Here is a 20222-nt window from a genome sequence, read left to right on the forward strand (position 1 = left end):
CAGAGTTTGGGCACTTCTGGTTTAAATAGTGTCTGTGCAATCAAGTCGACGATATCGCTGGAAATTTAGTGTCCCCAACTAAGCAAGCCAGAGGCGACAGCGGCAAGGAACCAAAACTCCATCGGTGACAGAATGGAGAAAAAACCTTGGGAGAAACCAGGCTCAGTCCTGGGGCCAGTTCTCCTCTGGTAAAGCTGTAGACACAGCAGCCAAACAGTTACAGTAACGTTACAATTTTAATATTATTTTATTTAAATAAAGACTATATTAAGTTACATCTTCTAATATTAAATTAGATTATCGCATTTAGACTCATAAATTGCGACTTGACCTATTGTGCGTTACTGGCTGCACTTCACCAGCGCGGCCTGCAGGCGGCAGCATCATCCTTAGATCCCGAGTCTACCTGTAAAACGGAAAAGAAGAAGAAGAAGAAAAACAAATGGCGCGCTGCTGGGGTTGTAGGAGTTGTCACTTTGTTTAGATGTCATTTGAGTGCATTTCATGTTGTTGTTTATGGTTCCACCGAAGCACAGCCGATCAGAATTAGCTATTTCTTCGAGTTTTGTTAAGTGATTGAGGTTAGAGTTAAGAGTGGGTGCATTTTATAGTGCTTTGGTGCAGCTCTTTACATGTGATCAGTGTGTTTTGGGGGAAATGCCTCTTATTAAGCTCAGAGGAGTCACTGTGGACTTTCCCTTCACTCCATACCCGTGCCAGGAGGACTACATGAGCAAAGTCATCGAGTGCCTGCAGAATGTAAGAACATACAAGTTAAAAAAGTGTAACCCCTGTGCGCCAGTTTAAAAACCTACAGAGGTCCTTAGTGGACAAAAACGGTCATAAAAATATTATATTAGTATTTTTTTTCATTTTCACTGACACCAACATCAGTCTTGCAAAAGCATACTGAAAATGCATTCATTTTCAGTATTTTGATCGTGTGCCAGTTTGTTTACATAATGCCACTGTTGTCTATTAAATGCTAAACAGATTTTCTTTTGGATTATTACAGTAGTGTATGTCAATGATTAGCGACAATATTTATTTTAATGCATTATTATTATTTTTTTGCAGTGTCAGATTAAAAAAAGAAGAAAAAAATCCCCAACTATTCTCTCACACATTCCTCAGTAGACACATACAAACAACACTCTGATATCGATACCAATACATTTATACAATTATAATTACACAAATTCAATTTAGGTTTTTGTTAATGTTTTTTTTCCCAGCAGAAAACAGAAAAAAAGCGAGTATTTTCTTTATAAGCCTGAGAACCTGAGAAAATGGTTTCATCAGGTGGAGAATAGTAAAAAAAAAAGTAAATATATTGCTGCCTTACCAAAAGTTTGAAAGCCTATTAACAAAGAATGCATAATTTTATGCTTCAATGGCACTGGGATTAAATATTGCTGTTTCAACGGGGACATTTTTGTCTTTAAGGTCCTGAGTGTAACTAAGTGTAAAATATATTTACAAGGAAACGAGGGTGAAATTTTAGTATTCCAATAAATACACATTTTTAAAGCAGCACTATGTAACTTATTCTGTGTTCAAAATTTGCAAAATGTATATAATGAGCGAGTACATCATGAATTCATCTTCCAAACCGCGTTTTTGGGAGTTGTCACTTTGTTTAGATGTCATTTGAGTGCATTTCATGTTGTTGTTTATGGTTCCACCGAAGCACAGCCGATCAGAATTAGCTATTTCTTCGAGTTTTGTTAAGTGATTGAGGTTAGAGTTAAGAGTGGGTGCATTTTATAGTGCTTTGGTGCAGCTCTTTACATGTGATCAGTGTGTTTTGGGGGAAATGCCTCTTATTAAGCTCAGAGGAGTCACTGTGGACTTTCCCTTCACTCCATACCCGTGCCAGGAGGACTACATGAGCAAAGTCATCGAGTGCCTGCAGAATGTAAGAACATACAAGTTAAAAAAGTGTAACCCCTGTGCGCCAGTTTAAAAACCTACAGAGGTCCTTAGTGGACAAAAACGGTCATAAAAATATTATATTAGTATTTTTTTTCATTTTCACTGACACCAACATCAGTCTTGCAAAAGCATACTGAAAATGCATTCATTTTCAGTATTTTGATCGTGTGCCAGTTTGTTTACATAATGCCACTGTTGTCTATTAAATGCTAAACAGATTTTCTTTTGGATTATTACAGTAGTGTATGTCAATGATTAGCGACAATATTTATTTTAATGCATTATTATTATTTTTTTGCAGTGTCAGATTAAAAAAAGAAGAAAAAAATCCCCAACTATTCTCTCACACATTCCTCAGTAGACACATACAAACAACACTCTGATATCGATACCAATACATTTATACAATTATAATTACACAAATTCAATTTAGGTTTTTGTTAATGTTTTTTTTCCCAGCAGAAAACAGAAAAAAAGCGAGTATTTTCTTTATAAGCCTGAGAACCTGAGAAAATGGTTTCATCAGGTGGAGAATAGTAAAAAAAAAAGTAAATATATTGCTGCCTTACCAAAAGTTTGAAAGCCTATTAACAAAGAATGCATAATTTTATGCTTCAATGGCACTGGGATTAAATATTGCTGTTTCAACGGGGACATTTTTGTCTTTAAGGTCCTGAGTGTAACTAAGTGTAAAATATATTTACAAGGAAACGAGGGTGAAATTTTAGTATTCCAATAAATACAAGTTACATATTGCTGCGTTAATGCTTTTTGCATTAACACAACCAAAATGTTTTTTATTTTTTATTACGCATAAGGGTTAAGGGGCTTTACAGATAGAAAAGAGACAAAATTGTGCAACATCAGATTATAGTCTACTCAACAAAGACAAAATTCTGCCACTTTTTATTGTTTTCAAAGAGTTCATTCACTTTTTCCATTAGAGGTAAAATAGCATTGCAAACATCTCTGAATGACATTCTACTGAAGGTAGAATGACATTTTTGTTTTACTTACCGTTTTCATGTATAAAATGAAGGCTCTGTGATTTCTAATGCAATAACGATTTTAAAGGGGTCATATGATGCGATTTCAAGTTTTCCTTTCTCTTTGGAGTGTTACAAGCTGATTGTGCATAGATAAGATCCCTGAAGTTGCAAAGACTAAAGTCTCAAAACCAAAGAGATATTCTTTATCAAACCAGCTTCATCACTGTGTCTGTCACGCGACTCTGTTCCCCTTTCAGGTTCCGTCTTTACATTTATTTTGAAAGATGAAGCTCGCGATTATAGTAAGGGGCGTTACATTTCCGACGAGTGCTTGCGGTGTTCGTCCAATCACAATGCACTGGGTCAGCTGGCCAATCAGAGCAGACTGCGCTTTTCGGATTTGGAGAAAACGAAGCGTTTGAGAGAGGCTGGGCATAGAGGACCTACAATAATGTACAGTATTTTAAAAATAATGTGTTTTTTGAACATTAAAGCATGTCAGCATATTCTGTTACACCAAATACACCAAATAAGGATCTTTAAAAAAGCATCATATGACCCCTTTAAAGTCTTCCTGTAAGGTCACATTGTTCCATTCATTGCCTATTAATGGTATGACATGCCCGTGTGCTCTTTCAGAAAGTGAATGGAGTTCTTGAAAGTCCCACGGGCACAGGTAAAACGCTCTGTCTGCTGTGTTCAGCGCTGGGGTGGAGAGAGCACTTCAAAGACACCATCTCTGCCCGCAAGATAGCAGAGAGGATGGGAGGTGCGGAGCTGTTCCCCGACAGACCGATGTCATCATGGGGAACAGCAGCCACCGACGGAGACACTCCAAGTATTGTCCTTACTCTGATATGACCTACAAACTACATTACAGTGATAGTTCACATGCTGGACAACGTTAGGAGTTACTTACTTAAAAAGTGTCATAATCGTGAGTTTTGTCTTTTCTTTTTTTCTTTCTTTCTTTCTTTTTTAGCTTATTACACGGACATCCCTAAGATCATATATGCATCCAGGACCCATTCGCAGCTAACACAAGTCATTAATGAGCTGAAGAACACATCATACAGGTCAGCCATCTGAGTTAACATAACATATTCAAGGGATATTTTACAGTCAGCCATTCATGATCTTATTAAAAATATGAAAAATGTACATACTGATAAAAGTTTTTTTCAGCATAACTGTTTTAATTAAAAAATTCACTAAGAACAGTAATATTGTGAAATAGTATTACAAATTAAAACAACTGCTTTTTGTCAACATATATTTGAAAATGTCATTTATTTCTGTGACGCAAATCTGAATGTTCAGCATCATTACACATGATTCATTCTAATTCTTTTTTTTAAAAATAGAAATATTTTGTAGCGTTATAAATATCCTGACTGTCTTTTTTTTTTATTTTTTTAAAGAAATCAATTTAATACATCCTTGCTGATTAAAATTGATTTCTTTTAACAGTATTGTACATTATAACAGATCATTTATAACAGTAATTGTATTGTTCTTTATTGTAGGCCAAAGATTTGTGTTTTAGGGTCTAGAGAACAGCTCTGCATAAACCAGGAAGTGTTGCGTCATGAAAGTAACCACATTAAGGTATGATCCACAGTTATTTTAGTATACCTGAGATACTGTTATATTTATATATGCACATATACTTTTTATTCAGTTATCATTTTTTTAATTTAATTTTTTTAGTTATTGAAGTACATCAAGTTATGCTAAATTAAAGGACAACATACAGCCAAAAATGAAAATTCTGTCATTAATAATTACTCTCATGTCGTTCCAAACCCCTAAGACCTTCGTTCATCTTCGGAACACAAATTAAGATATTTTTGATGAAATCCGAGAACTTTCTGACCCTGCATAGACTGCAACACAACTGAAATGTTCCCAGGCCCAGAAATGTAGTAAGGGCAATGTTAAAATAGTCCATGTGACATCAGTGGTTCAACTCTAATTTTATGGGGCTACGAGAAAACAAAAATAATGACTTGATTCTACAATTCTTCTCTTCCGTGTCAGTCTCCTCTGCCATTCATGAGAGTACCATGATGCATAAAATGAGAAATGTTGCCTTGGCAATTAGCTGACATAGTTTTTTTTTGGTTTTATGGTTTTAGTTCACTATAATAACCCTGGTATGATCAGTAACTCACTGTGAGTATGTGAGACAACAGACACTTAAATGTCAGCTGTATCGCAGCACCATATTAATGAAGGCATTATGTCTTATTTCAAGGTTCACATGTGCAGAGCAAAAGTGTCGTCCCGCTCTTGTCTCTTTTACAACAATGTTGATGGTATGAGACTCACCTTGGTGACATTTCAATAGATATTTGTGATTTTTCACAAATTTCTTATAAACAGAAATTGTTGACTGTTTCTTTTTGATTTTTTGTTCTTTTTAGAGAAAAGCACTGACAAAGAAATCATGAATTCTATCCTGGATGTGGAGGATCTTGTAAAAACAGGCAAAAAGCAAAGGTGAGACACTGCATGCTGTTTCATGGCCTTCACCACAGCACTGAAAGAATTAGTGGCGTTTAAAACTATTTTTAAATTTGCAGATGTTTCCAATGTGAGTCTTTTGGTTTTGATCAGATTGTTTGTTCCCGTAGAGTTTGTCCATACTACCTGTCACGCACACTTAAACAACACGCTGACGTCATCTTCATGCCATACAACTACCTGCTTGATCCGAAGGTGAGGCATTTATCCTGACAATATCAATACACTACTATTAAAAAAAAATCATGATTTTTGTTTTATATTTTTGAAAGAAGTCTCTTATAACCAAGGCTGCATTTATTTGATTGAATTATTCTCTGTTTTTATTTTATGTGTATTCTTCTGGGATAGACATGTTTGATTTTATTCTAAATTCAGATTTTTGCTGATTCACAGAGTCGAAGAGCACACAACATAGAGCTTAAAGGAGCTGTGGTTATTTTTGATGAGGCTCATAATGTTGTAAGTATCTTGATGTCATTTGAAACCTCATAATCATTCAGAAAATGAAATTATGCAGTTCTTGTGTTTTATGTATTGATGATCTGTTTGTGAATGTTTGTCTACATTTTTAGGAGAAGATGTGTGAAGAGTCCACCTCATTTGACCTCACCCCTTACGACCTGATTTCTGCCATTGAGGCCGCGGATCGACTGCTGCGGGAACAGGCCTCAGACATCAGCAAAGCAGATTCTACTGAAGATTTTAATGTTGAATCGCTGAACTCTGGTTAGTTTACATTTGTCAAGATTTTTTAGATTTAAGATATTTATTAATATTTAATACATTTATTTAAAACTTAAAATATTGTTTTATATATATTATATATATATATATTTATATATATATATATATTCACACACACACACAGCAATAATTAACTCCCTTATTTTTATCCTATATATTATTTTGCAGGATTGAAACTGGATATTACCACAATTGCAAAAATAAAACGTATGTTGCACTTTAAAAGTTCATATTGTAATACCGTATTGGCTTTATGGAGTTTTTTGGAATATTTTGCTCAAAGCACAACTTAATAATCTTACAGAAATTTTGATGGATCTGGAGTCATCCATTAATGGTTTTGAGATGCCTACAAATAATCAAGGAATCACCAAACCCGGCAGGTATATTGATCTATTGACTGTAAAAATATCATTTTAGATGCACAACAGCTAAAATGCCATCTCTTCCCCTCTTAAAGCTTCATATATGAGCTTTTCCAAACAGCTCATGTGAACTTTGATACCAAAACAGCTGTGGTGGAAGCCATGGAGCAGATCACAGGATATTTAGCAGGGAGTGAGTGTTTATAAAATGGACTTATATTCAATATAATTGACTTTTCCTGTTTATTAGTGCAGCGTTGATGCGCACGTGTCATTTTTTGCAGGGCCTGGTGTCTTTCTGAACACTAGTGGACTACAGAAAGTGGCAGATATAATTCAGGTCAGGAGCGTGTTAAAGTGATCAGTTGGCCATTTTCTGTATTTTTTTCTATATTTATTATGTTCGTCTCTTTATTCTGATTCAGTTGGTGTTTGGGGCTGAACCTACAGAGGGCAGCAAGAAATCACAGACGGGAAACAGCATGAAGGAGTTTAAGGTTAATTTTCGTATTAATGTCGTCTTCATCAGTACATGAAGTTGTCTGAGGACATCAGGTTTTAGGTTTTCTCCATAAAGGTACATTTATAGCTCTAATTATTTTAAGAGTGGAAATATTGCTTTTTTTTTTTTTTTGTTAAAATAAGGCCAAGCTTTTGAGCGGTATAGTGTATGTCAGTCGATAGTTCCTCTATTCCTTGTCTTTCACCTCCACTCTCTGCTTCTGATTCCTGAATCTGTCTCATATCAGGTCCACATTCATCCAGACACCAGCAACTTCAAGAAGAAACAGATGACTGATGTTTGGGCTTCTTCCTCGACCAAGAAACAAGGTATGAGACTCTAATTCAGTCTCTGAGATTCCTCATGTGTTTCAAAGAGAAGGTACTCTTGACTGAAGCACATATTCTGGAAAGCCAGGAGTTTTTATGCAGTCATGGACAATCTGAGAGCTATTATTGCTTCAGCATTAAAAGTGTTGGTTGCCTTGGTGCACTTGCATGCAGCTTTCACAAAGAAATGCCGAAACAAGTGAACTTGCAAGTTAATCTTGTATGCCAGAGCTATAAAAGATTGAAAGTGTGTGTGTTTATATTTTATAGGGAATGTGCTGAGTTACTGGTGTTTTTCCCCGGGGTTCAGCATGCAGGAGTTGCTCAGACAGGAAGTACGCAGCATCATTCTGACCAGTGGAACTCTCTCGCCGCTCTCGTCCTTCACCTGTGAAATGCAAATGTTAGTGCTCTCCTCCTCTAGCTGTCCCCTATGAGTTTTATGAGTTGATGCGGGTTGAATGCTAATTCTCTGCTGATTTTTCTGCAGTCCTTTCCCTGTATCCTTGGAGAATCCTCACGTCATCCAGCGGGATCAGATCTTTGTCAGTATCATTGAAAAAGGTCCGGACGGTGTGCAGTTGAGCACTGCCTTTGACAGGAGGTGAGGGTTTTATTAAAGGCTGTTCAGTCACATCAACATCCTCTACTTAAAGGGACAGACTGCCATTCAAAAGTTTGGGGTCAGTAATTTAATACTTATATTTAGCAAGGTCAGATTAAATTGATCAAAAGTGGGCAGTAAAGACATTTATAGTTACTAAAGATATCTATTACAAATAAATTCTGTTCTTTTGAACTTTCTGTTCTACACAACTGTTTTCAACATTGATAATAGTAAGAATGTTTCTTGAGCAGTAAATCGGCATATCAGAATGATTTCTGAAGGATCATGTGACACTGAAGACAGGAGTAATGATGCTGAAAATTCAGCTTTACCAACACAAGAATAAATTACATTTTAAAATGTAATAAATGTAATTTAAAATTGTAATATGACAGTTTTTACTATATCATAAGAGACTTCCAAAAACATTAAAAAATCTTACAGACCCCAAACCAGGGTTATTGTAGTAAACTAAAACTGAAAGTTTAAACATTTTTTAATTTAGTTTAACATGATGTACTAAAAAAAACAAAACTGAAAAAAAAAAAAATATATATATGTGTGTGTGTGTGTGTATGTGTGTGTGTGTGAGTGAGTATAAAAACAAACACTACTAAACATGACAAACACACAACAAATTCTGATTCTGAAAAGTACCAAAAATTTAACTGAAATGAAAATGGAAAATATAAAAATAAAAACTGATTGACATATTAATAAAAACGGTCTGAGAAATGACATTTATATTGGCAATGGGCTGTTAAGGTCCAAAAAGAACAAAAAAGCACTTTAAAACAGGGTTATTATAGTTAAACTAAAACCATACAAATGTTTGTTACTTGAAATAAAATAAATGTTAACTGAAATAAAATAATAATAAAAAATGAGCTTAAATTTATTTGAATTTAGCTAGTTGCATGGGGGGAAAAAAATCTTATTTTCATTTAATTTAGCTAGATGCACTAAAGTAACTAAAACTGAAATAAAAATATTGAAAGTATATAGATATGAAAAAAAATTATACAAATGACAAAAAAAATACTAAAATAGAATAGAAAAATAATAGAAAATAAAAACTATACAAGTATGTCTCTGATACTAAAATAACACTGCTATAAAAGCACCTTAAAAGTAGTTCATCTGACTTGTTTGCTACAAGTATATTCCAAGTCTTCTGAAGCCTTAATGATAAGTTTGTGTGAAACGGTTCAGTTTAGTATGTGAATATGGCTCTTTGGTCTTTGAAGGTTTGTCCCTGAAAACATGTCGTCCATGGGAAACACTCTGGGTGAGAATTCCTTACACAAAACTGCAGCTGATCTGATTACTTATCAATAACCTGTTGATCAGCATGATTACCAGTGTAATGATTATTATTGGCTTTTCAGTCAATCTGGTGCGGGTGGTGCCTCATGGACTGCTGGTGTTCTTCCCCTCGTATCCGGTGATGGACAAGACTCTGGAGTTCTGGAGGGTGAGCGGGTATTTAAAGCTGCAGTAGCTTATGCAGAATACATGTAGCTGACTTGTCAATTCAAATGAGTCCATGAATTCACGTGATAAGCTGTTAGTTTGTTTAGAAAAAAACATTGTTTAGGCGGATTTGTAAACTGGTTCTGCTGATTATTTGAAGAGAGTCAGACAGCATGTTGCTCACAATTGCTAAGTTCTAAAACTAAAGAAAGGCCAAAGAAAGGTAAGGGAGTCTTACAGGGTTAGTTCACCCAAAAATGAAAATACTCTTGAAAATGGCACCAGGGTGACGCGAAGGAGACGAATTGTTGAATAAAGTCGTTATTTTTGTTTTCTTTGCGTGCAAAAAGAATTCTCGTAGCTTCGTAATATTACGGTTGAACCCCTGATGTCACATGGATTATTTTACCGATCTCCTTGCTACGTCTCTGCACCTTGATCGTGGTAATTACATTGCTGTCTATGGGAGGGTCAGAGAGCTCTCAGCATCCATCAGAAATATCTTAATTTGTGTTCCGAAGATGAACAAAGTCTTATGGGTTTAGAACGACATGAGGGTGAGTAATTAATGACTGAATTTTCATTTTTGGGTGAACTAACCCTTTAAAGGTGCCCTATGTAGTTTTTTGACTGTACCAAAGCATAAAAAGATCATAATATGTTTGCAGACATTTGGGAAATATGCTACGTTCATATACTTGTTTCTCTGAAAAACAACGCTAAAGCCAGTTATTCTACTTTGAAAATGTGCATTCTGTGTCCTAAAGACTGTTTTTGTTTTGGTCTGTGTGACTCCGCCCACTGCCAGTTTAACCAATAGTATTTCGACACCCCGGGTTGCCAGAGAGCGGAAACCAGCGTATCGCAGCAATGGAAGCTAGCAAACAAACTGTGTCAGTGATTGCAGATTCTACCCGACCTAAAAGCCTCAGCATCAATCTGAAAAGCTCAAAGACCAGTGACGTATTAAAACGAGGATAAATCAATTCATCAACCTACAGTGTAAGGCTTGTCGCCTTCCATTATCAGTTGCACTCATTCCCGATGCATGTCCTCAATCTGGCAACCCGCTGGAGCAGTGCCGTAACCATTTCAACCACTAGCTGTCAATATTGCATACTGCACCTTTAAATTCATGAAGTAATGGTATTAAATGTGTACATTGGGGAAAAAAATATATATATCTTCTTCAGTTACGTCTTGTTTTCCAAAACAGATATCCTTAAATCAAGATATATTTTCTTGAGATGAATGAAGCTATGAAGTCTTGTTTTCTGAGAAATTGAACAAAATTAAGTGAATTTGTTTAAAACAACAAATAACTGTTAATGGTGAATGAGAACTTGAATGATGTCGATTTTTTTTTTCTGAGCCCACTGGCAGATATTTGTTCTCGTTTTAATCATAAACCCAAATAATTTCCCTTAAAACATATTCCATATTTCCATATTCTTGTGGTTGGGACCAGAGCTTTTCAAGCCATAAGCTTTTTTTTTTTTTTAGTACAATGAATTAAAAAGTAATGAAGATCTGTTGACAGCTGTATTTTGCAATTTTGAAGCATTTTTAACAAGACATTTACATTTAGAGACCAGATTGTCGTATTGTGTTCCATTCAATTTATTCCTTAAATTTTCTTTATTTGGTTTAAAATATATAAATAAATGAAAAACTATTTTACAGGTGCTTTTGTCCCCAAGTTTCTTTTAAGTGTAAAATTGATGTAGATTTCATGATGACCTTGTTTTTCGTTGACCAAGTGTAGCGTTAGGTTCTTATTCAAAACTCCCTTCTCTCTCTCAGGCTAATGGACATGCCGATCGCATTGAGCATGTGAAGCCCATGTTTGTAGAACCAAGGGGTAAAAGCACTTTTACAGAGGTAACCGCTATTGATATCAGTCATGTAATAAATGTTCACTCAGCATGAGTTGTTGATATAGATGCTATCATAATGCGAATACAGCTTGATCTGCACAAGCTGTCAGTCAGTGCTGCTCTGAAACTGGATTCTCTTGCAGGTGATTGATGGTTATTATGACAAGGTGAACGACCCAAACTCCAGCGGAGGCAGCTTCTTCGCCGTATGTAGAGGAAAGGTGAGACTATAAATATTTGATGCAATAAAAAATATTTTATTGTGAACCAACACAGTAATATCAACACATTTCTTTTTGTTTTCCAAGGCAAGTGAGGGGTTAGATTTTGCTGACACGTACGGTCGAGGGGTTGTGATCACTGGACTTCCCTTCCCCCCCAGGATGGACCCCAGAGTGGTGCTTAAAATGCAGTATCTGGACGAGATGTGCAGGAAAAAAATTAGTGGAGTCAAGGTACCTGCTCTTCAAGATATAATATTAAGATTGTCAATTTAACATGTTTACTTATTACAATTTTAATACATGTAAAAATCAATTAGTACAATTTTTATTTTATAATTTTTTTTTAATGAATACTAAAGTAATTAAATGTAAAAAGTAATTAAATCTTAAAACTAAATGCTGTTCTTTTGAATTCTGAAAATGTATAGAAAATGCTTCTAGAAAATATTATCATTCATTATGTTAGCATTGATAATAATAAGAAATGTTACTGAGCAGCAAATCAGCATATTAGAATGATTTCTGAAGGATCATGTGACACTGAAGACTGGAGTAATGATGCTGAAAATTCAGCTTTACATCACATGAATAAATTACTTTTTAAAATATTACAATATCATATTCTAGTAAGGGATCCACACTCGCTTAATCTTCTTAATCACTTTCAGTTTCTTTTATTTTGCAACAGAGCAAACAACAATCAGACGTTTGAATCAGTGAATTCGATTTTTTCAAAAATATTACAATAGAAAACAAATAGTAATAATATTTCACAATGTTACTATTTTTACTGTATTTTTGATCAAATAAATACAGCCTCAATGCCGCAGAGACTTTTTTTTTTAACATTCTTAAACAAAAAACTGTATTCACCCCCAAACTATATATGAAAAATATGATTTAATTATTAGTTATCTATTGATTTATTCAGAAATACACTACAAATGCAATGCATACATGTCATGTAAATTAATGCATCTCTTATATGGTCTGTGTGGTTGTTTAGTATCTCTCTGGGCAGGAGTGGTACAGACAGCAGGCCTCTCGAGCTGTCAATCAAGCCATTGGCAGAGTGATCCGTCACAGAGAAGACTACGGAGCCATCTTCCTCTGTGATCACAGGTCAGCGCTAATTACTACAACAGTAATTCCCAATTTGACTGGAGAACAAGTACGCAGATATTAATGCTCTGGGTTTGTGATTCAGGTTCAAAGGCACCGAAGCCCGTAATCAGCTTCCTTTATGGGTGAGGCCATACGTTAAGATTTACGATAGCTTCGGTACCATGGTCCGTGATGTGGCTCATTTCTTTCGGACGGTGCAAAAAACTGTAAGTCCATTTCATGTTTATGTTTTCTTGTACCATGGACCTGTTTTTACACTAAAAAGAGCTGATGTGCACATTTATTGGTTGATTTGTGTATCAGAGACCAGCTCCTGTTAGGAAAAGAAAAGAGGCCTGTAAAAGTCAGGCAGACACTGGGCCGCTCAACACAGGCTCCAGCTGTCCTGCTAAGAGTATCTGGCTCAGTGACACCTCTCAAAAAGCCAAAACACTAGACTCGCATGTCCCCAGCCTAAAGAGGAGAAGATTAGGTGAGCTCACCTCTATTCCTATTTTTTTCTGGCCTTTTCAGTGAGGTCTGAGGCTCTTGGATGAATGTGTTCATTTAGACATATGTCTTGGAGGTTTATGCCACCAACTCTTATGAATGTCCTTCTTGAATCTGCTCAGTTTTTTTCCCCAACATTAATCAATATAAAAGTCAAGTAATTAAACAATAAATTATAATTTAGTCTCATTCTGAGACTGTGATTTATAAAACAGCCCAGTTGGATCTATTAAACATTAACATCAGATCATTTTTATTTTATTATAATTTTTTTAACTAATTTTGTTGTCAGTTACAGTACTTGTCATAAGTTTGGAAACAATGTGATTTTTAAATGTTTTTGAAAGAAGTCTCTTTTGCTCACCAAGGCTGCATTTATGTGCTCAAAATACAGTAAAAACACAAATATTGTGAAATATTATTACAAAAAATAAATGAAAATAAAATAACTGTTTTCTGTTGTAACATTTTAAAATGTAATTTATTCCTGTGATGACAAAGCTGAATTTTCAGCATCATTACTCCAGTCACATGATCCTTCAGAAATCATTCTAAAATGCTGATTTGCTGCTCAAGAAACATTTCTTCTTATTATTATTATTAATGTTGAAAACAGTTGTGCTGCTTCACATTTATGTAGAAGCCATGATATACTACCATTCAAATGTTTTGAGTGTTTAATAGAAATTAATGCTTTTATTTTGCAAATATACATTAAATTGATCAAATGTGACAGTAAAAAACATTTATAATAATACAAAATATTTTATTTAAAATAAATGCCGTTTTGTTTTTTTTACTTAATATTCATCAAAGAATCCTGAAAAAGTATTCCACATAATATTAAGCAGCAAAAACATTTTTAACATTGATGATAATAAGAACCATTATTAATAACAGTACTAATAATAATTGAGCATTAAATCAGCATATGAGAAGGATTTCTGAAGGATCATGTGAGTAATGATGCTGAAAATTCAGCTTTGCCTCACAGGAATAAATAACATTTTAGAATAAATTCAAATCAAAAATAGTTATTTCAAATTGTAATAATATTTGACAATATTACAGTTTTTACTGTATTTTGTTCAAATAATTGCAGCTTTGGTGAGCATAAGAGACTTCATTAAAAATATTTTACAAATCATTATGTTTCCATACTTTTGTACGTTCAATGATCGTGATGTTTTAGAGTCAGAAGAGCATTCTGGACGGGATGGAGCGGCCAGACTTTGCATTCAATATGAGATGGAGATGACAAGTAAAAGGAAACCAGTCAGCCTGCTGGACGCCCTGGATGACACAAGCAACAAAGGAGGGAGGGAAGACTCCATGGTTGGGGAAGAAAGAGTGAGACAAGAATTAAATCACTAGAGAAATCATTTAGTTACTCTCATTTAGTTTCTTTCTGTCGTTTAGCACAAAATGAGATGTAATGCAGAATGTCGGAGCAGCTGTTTTCTATATAATGAAAGTTGATGGCAATGTATACGGCAATGGTCCAAAAAGAGGACAAGTATAATAAAAGTAGTCACATGCGACCTGTGCGCCATTTTCCAGGTCTTTGAATTCATAGGACAGCTTAGTGCAAGAAACTGGTGTAAGCAGTGATTTCACATTTCTCAGAGAAATGGGAAGCGAATAACCTAGAAAATGAATTTTTGTTGAATAAATGAAATATGAATGGTAAGGAATTACATCATAAATCATGATCGAGGTTTTCAGTGAGGCCTTTGATCTCTTTTCATCTGTTTCTCAAATCTTTCTACTTTCATGAGATTAGCTCATTGTGCAGGTCTGTAAAAATTTCTGTGATCAAATCTTTTGGCTCATTTTCCCTTTCTCTCATTGGTTTTTGACCCCGCAGGCGAGTCGCTTGTCTACTCTTTCCCTCCAGCATGACAAACGTCTGGATGATGAATCGAGGGGTGGGAAACGGAAAATTAAAGTGGTTCAAGAGCGGGTGAGGGATATTGATTGAATGTGTGCTCTTAGCTTTTTGTGTATGTAGACTATTTTATGCTGTTGATTACATGACTATGCAAAAATTTTATTGTTTTAGAGTCAAATTAAAGATTCACTTTTATCCAAGAAAATTATACTTTTATTTATGTGAGTATGGGTGTGTGTGTGTAATGTATAATATACATTAGTCAACATTTGAAGTAGATCAAAACCTTTAAACCTAAAACCAAAATGCGTTCTTGTCTTAGGACAACTTTGATGAGGTTTTGATCCACTTCAAATGTTGACTACTGTGTGTGTGTGTGTGTATTTGGTTCAGATGGTGTCAAGCATGTGTGGCGGCAACCAGGTGAGGAGTACAAAGACAAGTGTGTCTTGCCTACAGTCAAGCATGGTGGTGGGAGTGTCATGGTCTGGGGCTGCATGAGTGCTGCCGGCACTGGGGAGCTACAGTTCATTGAGGGAACCATGAATGCCAACATGTACTGTGACATACTGAAGCAGAGCATGATCCCCTCCCTTCGGAGACTGGGCCACAGGGTAGTATTCCAATATGATAACGACCCCAAACACACCTCCAAGACGACCACTGCCTTGCTAAAGAAGCTGAGGGTAAAGGTGATGGATTGGCCAAGCATGGGCATCCTCAAACGGAAGGTGGAGGAGCGCAAGGTCTCCAACATCCACCAGCTCCATTATGTTGTCATGGAGGAGTGGAAGAGGACTCCAGTGGCAACCTGTGAAGCTCTGGTGAACTCCATGCCCAAGAGGGTTAAGGCAGTGCTGGAAAATAATGGGCACACAAAATATTGACACTTTGGGCCCAATTTGGACATTTTCACTTAGGGGTGTACTCACTTTTGTGGCCAGCGGTTTAGACATGAACGGCTGTGTGTTGAGTTATTTTGAGGGGACAGCAATTTTACACTGTTATACAAGCTGTACACTCACTACTTCACATTGTAGCAAAGTGTCCTTTCTTCAGTGTTGTCACATGAAAAGATATAATAAAATATTTACAAAAATGTGAGGGGTGTACTCACTTCTGTGAGATACTGTATATATTTAGCAATATTGTGAAATATTATAACAGTTTAAAATGTTTCTATTGTAATATATTTTAAAATGTAATTTATTCCTGGGATGCAAAGCTGAATTTTCAGCATCATTACTCTAGTCTTCAGTGTCACATGATCCTTCAGAAATTCTGGCATGATGATTTGCTGCTCAAGAAACATTTCTTATTATAAATGTTGAAAACAGTTCTGCTGCTTCATATTTTACCCCTTTGTTTTTGAAAGTTCAAAAGAGCAGCTTTATTTGAAATAGATTAGATATATTTTGTAACATTATTAATATCTCTGCAATTCAAAATTCATGATGTAGAAATAAAACACTTTACCTTAAAATGTAGTGGATTACCAAAATAAATGGATTTGTGCATCAAAATGAACAGGCCATGATCCTTTGTTCTTTTGTATTAAAGTAAATGTACTTTTTGTCTTTTGCTGGCTGTGCTTCAGAAAACAGTGGCTTCCTCTACTGCAAAAACAGGCAAAGCTTTCATGATGGAGCTGAGACGATGCCTGAGTCATGAGAACTTCAAGCTCATCATGGAGGCACTGCAGTCCTACAAGACAACTGATGACCTGAGTAACCTTCTGGCTAATGTGGCTGAACCGCTCATACAAGACCACAACACACACTGTCTGCTCAGAGGTGCAGAATCACAACATACTTTTTCCAAAGTGTTAAGTGCTGATCTCTGATTGTGACTGAAATGAAAACTGGCAGATAGAGAGCATCATCACCATCATCATCTTTTTCTCAAGGTCTTTATCAGTTCATCCGACCACACCATAAAAAAGAGTTCGATGAGCGTTGTTTGGAGTTAACAGGTGAAGGGTGTGGCTATAAACAAGAGCATTCGCTATCCAGGGAGGAGCGAGAGGCTCTCAGGCAGAACACAGGTAACATCTCACTTGTAAATAGTGTGTAACAGTTACAGGAAACAATTAGGGCTTATTTTTTCTCTCTCAATAAGCATGAATAACATTGTTTTATTTTGACTTTTCTAGTGAAAGCTGAGATGTCGCCTGTGAATCTACCCAGTGAGCAGCTGAATTCATATCAACAGTTGAACCAAGGTGGTTCTCACCTGGGAACTGCAGAACTTAACGGAGGGGATGGGAAAAATGGAGGTATATTAGAGTTTACCGATACTAACCACCAGTGTTGCAGAAAGCTACTTTTAAAAAAAGTAATGCATTAAAATATTGCTTTACTCCCTAAAAAAGTAACTAATTGCGTTACTTAGTAAATGTTTATGGAAAATAATGCATTACATTTACTTTTGCATTGCTTTTTCTCACCTGGGCTGGACTTGCTAACAAAAAATTGATTAATAACAATAACACTCTTATTTCAATAACAATAACGACACTTACTCCTGATTTCTCTCAACATGGGGACAGGAGAGCTGTCGGTCAATAAATGGGAAAACAAAGTAACTGGCATTACTTATTTGAAAAAGAAACTCTGATATTTTCTTGTAAATGAAAAAGTAATGCGATACTTTATTAATTAAGTAACGTATGAAAAAAGTAATCTGATTGCATAACTCGCATTACTTGTTATGTGTCTAACACTGACAACCACAATTAAAAAAAGTCTGCTCCTCATTCTTGAATAGGGTGGCCATTTATCTATTTTTAGGTCAGACAGTCCAGTTTTAAAATACCACGTCTGTATCATCGGTGTAGGCTGGATCCGCTCATTTGTCCTCTTTTTAAAAGGATACTCAACCCCAAAATGGAAATTTTGTCATTAATCATTTTACCCCCATGTCGTTCCAAACCCGTAAAAGCTTTGTTCGTCTTCACTGCACGGATGCGCTGTTTTCGTTCAAATCAAAGCATAAATACACATAGAAAACGTATCCTTGTGTCGCGGCTGAATGTGGCACTTTGCTTGCGTTCAGTGGTTATTCTCCAAAATGTCGTTATTTTTGTTTTCTTCGCATACAAAAAGTATTCTCGTCGCTTCATAACGTTACGGTTGAACCACTGATGGCAGATGGACTATTCTGACGATGTCTTTTATAATTTTCTGGACCTTGACAGTAATTTAATTTACTGTAATTTACTTGGCAGTCAATGGGACAGTCACAAGCCTCCCAGTTTTCATCCAAAATATCTTAAATTGTGTTCCGAAGCTTTTAGGGGTTTGGAACAACATGGGGGTAAGTGATTGACAAAATTTTCATTTTGAGGTGAAGTATCCCTTTAAGACCACTATTTTAAACTTTCTGCAATGATTTATATTATAAATGAATAAAACATGTTAATGTTATGTTCAAGTTCATATTAAGTGGTGTACACTTTAGACACACTATTGTCAGTATGGACTATATTTCACTAATAATTGCGATCAACACAGTGGCTTTTCGTTTCTGAACGATTCAGCGTTTTTGAACAAATCAGTGATTCAACAAGTCAATGATTCAGTAAGCCATTCATGAAGATAGTTGCTAAATTGAAAACTGCATACTAGTTTACCACTATTGCTATTGCTGGTGTATCTTTTTATGGCATAAATTGTAAGAGTAGTTTACTAGTATGCAGTTCCAAATCAGCAAGTCACTTGCATTTGATCAAATGAGTGAATCAGTTGACACACTTATGACTTGTCGTCACCTGTTGATGGATTTAGTTTCATATTTAATCTCTATTCAGTATAAATTATATTCAACACAATAACCTTCTAACATTATATATGAATTGCTACTGCAGTGTAAATGCATTCATGGCATCTCTGAGCTGCATTGAACAGTCTGTGTAAATACATCTTCGTGCCACTTCTGCAGTGCAAAGATAACATCGTCCCTTAATGGAAATGTTAATTTTTTTTGTCACTGGTTTAGGATTATTTTTCAGTTTTTATCCTGCAAAGTGTCCTCCTTTCTGGGGTTAAAGAGATTGCTACCATATTCTTGATGCAGACATTTGTATATCTATAGAACTTGTTCTGATTGTTTGAGTTTATGAATTTTTTTCAGTGAATGTGATACGTGAAGTCCAGAAGCCACAAACATCCATCAAAGAAGGTCTGTCGTGCTCCTCTCTACTGTCAGACATTAAACAGGCCATCGGTGCAGAAAAAACCCGTCAGATGTTTTTGGCCTTGCAGGCCTATAAAACGTCAAACAATTACGAACAGATGGTGTCAACTGTTGTGAGTTTATTGACTGAAAGAGATGAAGACATCGCTCTACTGGAACGTTAGTCTGTTTCTTTTAGATTCATAACCATTTCAATTTTGTATCAAAATGGTTATCTGTTGGGGAAGAGGCTGAGCTTGTTGTGTCTGGTCTAGGGTTATCTGCGCTCATTCAGCCACAGCACAGGAAGCAGTTTGGTGAGCTGTTAAAATCCTTGACTGGAAATGATTGTGTCGCAAACCAGAATTCAGACGTGGGATCAAGTCAACCAAATCAAGGTTTTCTTTGTAATAAGTGTCAATATTATATTCTGCTACGGGGGTAGTAGATAATTATGCTAATTATTCTTAATTAATCTTTCTTTCAGCATCTCCGTTTTCTGCAGGAAAGACTCAAAGCAAGATATCATCCTTCTTTTCATAAATGCTGCTAAGATATTGATCTTCATTTTTTTTTGCATATACCATGAATGAGGAGATTGATGCAGGAGAATGCTAAAAATAAATATTGCACAACTGGCATTTCATTTTGTTATATGTAATGAAATTTTTTCAATAAATACTTAATACATTAAATAAATACATTATTTTTAAATAAATAAATGAGTTTTATACTTAACTGTTAAATTGTTTTTTCAAGTTCTTTTTTTATTAATGTTAAAAAAAATTAAATGATAAATAGTATGTGAGTGATTTGGCATCTGATCATTTTATCTTCCCTGTACCGTTAAGTAGCACTATATTTTTTATAAATTTTCTTTATTATAAAAAGATGTTAGACCTGAATGCGTTTATATAAAAAAAAAAGCTCAAAATGTATTGAGCTGGGATGAATGATTCATGAACGTTTA

The 20222-nt window shown here is 35.4% G+C and overlaps 1 protein-coding gene across 2 annotated transcripts; it reads left to right on the top strand.

Annotated features, from left to right (window-relative positions):
• Positions 1-426: 426 nt before the first annotated feature.
• LOC107602793 (regulator of telomere elongation helicase 1) lies at positions 427-19887 on the top strand. 2 transcript variants are annotated; one of them, XM_016295374.1, is made up of 33 exons: positions 427-759; positions 3564-3762; positions 3907-4000; positions 4451-4532; positions 5182-5242; positions 5351-5426; positions 5561-5645; positions 5847-5912; positions 6026-6179; positions 6366-6404; positions 6502-6580; positions 6658-6755; positions 6847-6902; positions 6988-7059; positions 7312-7393; positions 7664-7796; positions 7884-7997; positions 9248-9288; positions 9389-9474; positions 11277-11354; positions 11494-11571; positions 11659-11805; positions 12581-12696; positions 12782-12905; positions 13003-13171; positions 14381-14538; positions 15056-15151; positions 16677-16872; positions 16986-17123; positions 17232-17354; positions 19211-19432; positions 19528-19650; positions 19740-19887. In XM_016295374.1, the coding sequence occupies exons 1-33, from the start codon at positions 658-660 to the stop codon at positions 19793-19795; spliced, it is 3543 nt and encodes a 1180-aa protein (XP_016150860.1). In that variant the 5' UTR covers positions 427-657; the 3' UTR covers positions 19796-19887. The 2 variants fall into 2 exon arrangements, with proteins under 2 accessions (XP_016150860.1, XP_016150859.1); XM_016295373.1 differs by lacking the exon at positions 427-759 and adding an exon at positions 1630-1918.
• Positions 19888-20222: the final 335 nt, after the last annotated feature.

The sequence above is a fragment of the Sinocyclocheilus grahami genome, unplaced genomic scaffold, assembly GCF_001515645.1.
Source record: "Sinocyclocheilus grahami isolate Dianchi unplaced genomic scaffold, SAMN03320097.WGS_v1.1 scaffold335.1, whole genome shotgun sequence".
Taxonomy (NCBI): Eukaryota; Metazoa; Chordata; class Actinopteri; order Cypriniformes; family Cyprinidae; genus Sinocyclocheilus; species Sinocyclocheilus grahami.